This window comes from Cynara cardunculus, assembly GCF_001531365.2.
Source record: "Cynara cardunculus var. scolymus isolate 2C chromosome LG 7, CcrdV1, whole genome shotgun sequence".
Classification (NCBI taxonomy): Eukaryota; Viridiplantae; Streptophyta; class Magnoliopsida; order Asterales; family Asteraceae; genus Cynara; species Cynara cardunculus.
In genome coordinates this window covers 1,768,870-1,774,520 of record NC_037534.1, presented here as the reverse complement: position 1 = coordinate 1,774,520, position 5,651 = coordinate 1,768,870, and the positions used below count along the sequence as shown (strand labels likewise).

At 33.6% G+C, this 5,651-nt stretch overlaps 1 protein-coding gene across 1 annotated transcript; it reads right to left on the bottom strand.

Annotated features, from left to right (window-relative positions):
* Positions 1-616: 616 nt before the first annotated feature.
* On the bottom strand, positions 617-2,620 carry LOC112515455 (transcription factor MYB30-like). Its single transcript, XM_025122288.1, has 3 exons — positions 2,172-2,620; positions 1,877-2,006; positions 617-1,553 (listed from the first exon to the last, which is right to left on the bottom strand). The coding sequence occupies exons 1-3, from the start codon at positions 2,302-2,304 to the stop codon at positions 827-829; spliced, it is 990 nt and encodes a 329-aa protein (XP_024978056.1). The 5' UTR covers positions 2,305-2,620; the 3' UTR covers positions 617-826.
* Positions 2,621-5,651: the final 3,031 nt, after the last annotated feature.

The following is a 5,651-nucleotide window of genomic DNA, read 5'->3' as shown; positions in this document are numbered from 1 at the left end:
TCTAACTTTTAAATTAATTCGGTAGTATTTAATCTCCATCACAATATCTTGTATTTTCTAACTTTTAAATTAATTCGGTAGTATTTAATCTCCATCACAATATCTTGTATTTTCTAACTTTTAAATTAATTCGGTACCAACGTTTTACGGTGATTTATTATGTTGTTTTCGTATTAAAACGTACGATTAATTACAAAAAAAGATAACATGACGAGATAGAGTTTTTACAACTGAACTAGTTCATATAAAATTAACCCTAATTAATATGGAATCCAGCGGAAGATTTCGAATCTTAAATCAAACGGTTTTCTTGCATGGTTTATCGTTAATCTTTAAACATAACCTATTTAGACCAACCGTGATTTCGAATTTATGGTTTCAAGATAATTGATTTTGATCCGTAATTAAAACCCTAATTGAGTACTCAGATATAAGCTAGACCAAAACACCATTAAGCTCAAGAATTATTAAACTCATAATATATATTAATTCTTGATAAAAGATCACAAAAAACCCATGCCTGAACTGAATCAATCATCAAATACATCTGAATCAAATAAGACATACTCTTATTTACAATAAACTTGGCATATGATATGCCAAAAAGCTGATTTTGTGAATTTGGCTATGTAAATGCATAATTAGATCATTGATGTAATCCTTTTACATCCCCATGGAAAACTCAAACAAATTGAGAGTTCTACATCTCTCATGTCAGTCCAATAATTAACTGAAACTCCCCTCCAAAAAAATAGAATTGAAACAAGATTAATTAATATAACCGAAGAATGAAGTTTTGAATTAAAACCTCGATCCTAAACACAAATCAATTGTCGAAAAAATCAGGGCTTTCATCGAACGAAAAGTTGGTTAAATCTTCTTTCCCTTGATCGACCACGCCAACGGCACCGGCTGTTTCATCAAGAAGCCAATTCTCGAACATCATAAAGCGCAGTTCCTCCTTGCTATCCCCTTGAAAGATACTTCCTTCCGGGGATGTGTTTGATTGGGAGAAATCTGAATTGTTTGGAGACCCGAAAGATTGGTCAAACCCAAAAAGGGATTCAAATGCCTCAGATAAGTCAATCCCGGAAGTCTTGCTTTCGATGCTGCTAAGTGCATTCACTTCACTGGATTCACGAGTGCTAGAATTCGAACTCGTTTTGGTGTTCTTGGGTGAGTTTTTCATGAACCCTTTGAGCAATTTGGCTATGTTATCAGTGCTAGAAGGGTATATAGGTGTTTGGGTGGAGGATTTGACAGTTTGAGGTAGAAAGGTCGGCTTTTGATCAATCGATAAAGCATCATTTAGGGCTTGTTTGGCCATATGGATATCGGTCTGAAGTCTCTTTTCCCACTGGCCTCTAGAGATACAGTGTGAAGAAGAAGATGATGAAGTTGAGGATGAAAACCTATCTTTGTTATTGTGAATTAGATCGTGTTCCTCGGCGCCCGTCTGAAGCTTTCGAAGCTTCTTTTTCAAATGAGTATTCCAATAGTTCTTGATGTCATTATCTGTTCTCTCAGGAAGATATGAAGCTATTGCTGCCCATCTGCAACCACACAAATTATGTTAACACACAACTTCTCATGATTCTTGAACCAAAACATAGAAACTTTTGCTCCCTCTCATCATATCTATTGATTGTGTGTGTATATATATTGGTTTTTTGGGATGTACAGGGAAAACCCCAGAAAATGAAAAAATGAACAACACTTTTGCAACCATTTATCTGGCCTCTATATATGTAAGCAACTAATTTGTAAGCAATTTGGTAACCATTCATATCTATTGATTGTATGTGTGTGTGTGTATATGTATGTTTATATACACACACACACACACATATATATATATGCTAGGGTAAAAACTTACTTGTTACCCAGAAGAGCTTGAAGCTGGATGATCATCTTCTCCTCATCATCATTAAAGTCTCCCCTTCTGATTCCAGGCCTCAGATAATTTGTCCATCTTAACCTACAACTCTTGCTGCATCTTCTCAGTCCTGTAATCAATACACCCATAAATATTTGAACAACCTCTCTCTCTCTCTCTCTCTCTATATATATATATACACATATATATATAAACACACACACACACACACACACATATATATATATATATATATAGATATGTATACAGAGACGAATGTTATGTATATATGTACCTGTATTGGTAGGGACTTGGCGCCAATTTCCAGGGCCATGCTGTTGAACATAAGAAACAAGCATGATATCTTCTTCAGGAGTCCATGGACCTTTCTTGACACCCAGTTTATCACAGCATGGAGGCCTACCCATTTCTCTATAATTGATCTAATCTTCAAACTAAAGAATCAATCTTTATGATTTCTTGATCGATCTTCAAGCAGATCTCCTCTTAGCTTATTCTAGCAATATGTATATATATAACAAGAATCGATTATTGAAGTGGGTGTTCAAATTTCCAACAGTGGGCAGGATGTGTTTTGTTGGGAATTGAAAAGAGGTGAGACACAGATATAATTAGGGGGTAAGATGATATATAGAAAGTGAGAGCGAGGCTGACTTGAAAGAGTCAAAAGGAGAGTGGTGGAGATGACAGCGAATGCATTTACTCAAAGCTCATGCATGCTGGCACACACAGCTATGGCAGAAGCTTAAAGCTAAAGTCAGCCCACTACCCCCCACCCTTAATCTCTCTCTCACTTGTTCTACTGTGTATACTGTGTGTGTGTGTGTGTGTTATGCTGTTATCATTATCATCACCCTTCTCTCTCAAACCGCGTCATGCATTCAATGTAGGTTTGTTTTTTTTGGGACTCTGCCATAAAAACCCTAATAAATTCTTGTTTTGACTTCTTTTACGACTTCTTGATTAACCCTAAAAACACGTTTTTTACCTAGCTAGTTCTATAACTGAAAATGCCTTTTCATTTCTCCATATTCATAGATGAGAATTCATCCCATAACATCGATGGTGCAATTCAATTAAGCAAATATATATATATATATATATATATATATATATATATATATATATATCAAAGAAAAGCAACAAAAGATAACACAAAACCATTCATACCGGTAAAATTAAGTAAATAAATACGATTTAAATCAGTATACAATCATAATTTATATATATAGACTTGGGATCATATGAGACCAATAGTTTTTCATGAGACCCGTAAGAACAATTCTCAACTCTTGAATTAGATATACAATCGTTATATCTGAATATTCATAAACGTCACGAAACTTCTCAATAATTACAAAATTGTCACCGTACAACTTTAGACCATTATATCATATGTTTATAAAGTTGATCAATGAACATAAATTGGTCTTACGGGTCTCACGAAAAACCCTTGGTCTCACGTGAACCCAATTATATATATATATATATATATATATATGTATATTGTTCATGTTTTATTTGTTTTTCTTCATTAATTCACCACCAATTTGCGGTTTTCATCCCTAATTTCATCCTCTTATATTGATTTATAATTTGTCCAATCGTCTTCCTGGTCCTGAACGACACAACAAGAAGCCATGGAGAGGGCAGACTCGCCAGTCAGGCACATCGTGAGGCCGACTGCCAAGACTTTGCTTGTTGTTTGTGCTTGTCCACCACGACTGCTCAACCAACTGCTAAATCATGGGTTCCCGAATGCCCCTTTCCTACGCTACTAGGAGAGTCTTGGCATCCTTCTCTTATGAGGGGATAGGAGTCGACTGCCCATGCTCACATCTCAGAACTCACATCATCGAATTTATTTTGTTATTAATTATTATCGGACAATTAAATATTTATGAATGAGTAAATGATTACAACCTGTTAATTTAGTTTGTCGTAATGTTGACGATAAGAAACTTTACAATTCATTTCACAATGAAAAAGACCAATGAATAGACTATACACTAAATTAAAGATCCATCGTTCGCAATCGGTGTGCAAGTGGTCATAGGGGATTCCTGAGTAATTTTTGTGCTCGATCACCTTGCAACTTGAGATTGTTTTCGAGGGGGGTAACTGATGATGGCTCAATTTAGGGTTTTTTGACAACATTTTTACGTCACTTTTGAAATTAGACGCCTTATTAGTTTTTTTTTTGTACGTCATTATTTGAAAAGTGTGCACAAGTGCCCTGTAAAAGACATGTTAAGAGAACGTTTCTCAAACGTGTCCTGTAAAAAAATGACATTTTAGTATAGAAGTGTCTTGAAAATTTTGTTAAGATGTTCAAAAGCGGCTTACAACATTTCAGATGTTTTATAAACCCAATTTCTTGTGGTGAGTTTAAGCTTTCCGAAGAAGTAGTGTATCCTTTTAAACGATCACACAAAGATTTCCACACATCTGATTGATAGCAATTGGTGTCTTAATTTATAAACGTCTTAAACTTTAAAGTCGTGACCTCGTGTCATGCCAAAATTCACAAGACTTTGGTGCATCGGATCTATATGGTGCTTAATTGCATATTGCACCATCGATCTTATGGGATGAATTCCCGTATCTGGAAACCAATAGATCGATAGTTATATTAATGAATGAACAACAAAAGTTACGTTTTTTTCGGTATTGGTGTCTCTTTATGAACAAAAAGAGACATGCTTGACTTCATATGCACCATGCCCCTGAAAATGGGTAAGAAAAAAAGAACACGAGAATGAAGAGATTGACAGCAAGAAAAAGGGAGATTTAATTATGATCATGTGGTTTTCTTTAATATTTACATTGAAATTAATATTCATGGGTTTTCTACATAAAAGTGGTGAACGACCAATATTCACATAATTAATACTTATATGCTGTTTGACAGTTGTTGAATGATTTGGTGTAGAATGATTAAATGTTCAGCATGATTAAGAGGCTCTCGTGATATAATGCAAAATAAAACATAATTGTTTACAATGAAATTATAGCGCTGAATGGTTAATGGAGGATTTAAGTTCAATAAAAGTTATTAAATATAGATTAGAAAATTTTAATAATATTTTATGAACTACCACTAACTTTTATTACAGCTTTAAGTTCGATTAGAAGTTATTAAATCAACCTGTTGTTTTAGATCATCGTGGTAAACTCTTAAAAAGAAGTTTGTATCTGTTTGTTTGGTTTAAATTCGCAAAAAAAAAAAAGCATAACATAAAATCGTGTGTTAACGTGTGCTTATTCATTTGTCTGTTCAATAGAAGAAAAAACTTTGTGGTTTAAATACATATAAATTAACCAACCTGTTGTTGAATTAAATTTTGATAAACTAAATATACAAATTGTGTTCATTAAGTCATGTATGGATAAAGTTGTCTGTATGGATTAATCTGTCTGTACATGTCGACAATGTTTTTCTTTGGGAGAGTTTTCTTATAGATGGAAGGAGTATGTTTTTTAACTGGGAGCGACAAGTTTTTTCTGCATAAATCTCTCTTCTAAAAGCTTACTTAATAAGTCGTTTTCTATATATCATTAAGCCACAACCAAACAGTTATGTATAGTTGATCAAATAAGTTGTGAATCCTATTAAAAAAATTATTGCACACTACAAAGGAGTTAAATATTTTTTGTTGGTCAAAGGATATATTATTTTTATTGCATTTAAATTATTAAATTATAAATATATTAAGATATATGGAGATGATAATAATATTGAAGTGTCGTGTAA

What these genes read in the sequence shown, in the direction of transcription:
- LOC112515455 (XM_025122288.1), bottom strand. Translation starts at nt 2,304, where the DNA reads ATGGGTAGGCCTCCATGCTGTGATAAACTGGGTGTCAAGAAAGGTCCA. An exon ending in CCAAGTCCCTACCAATACAG is followed by an intron (nt 2,007 to 2,171) that starts GTACATATATAC and finishes TATTGATTACAG; the next exon opens with GACTGAGAAGATGCAGCAAG. An exon ending in CAAGCTCTTCTGGGTAACAA is followed by an intron (nt 1,554 to 1,876) that starts GTAAGTTTTTAC and finishes GTGTGGTTGCAG; the next exon opens with ATGGGCAGCAATAGCTTCAT.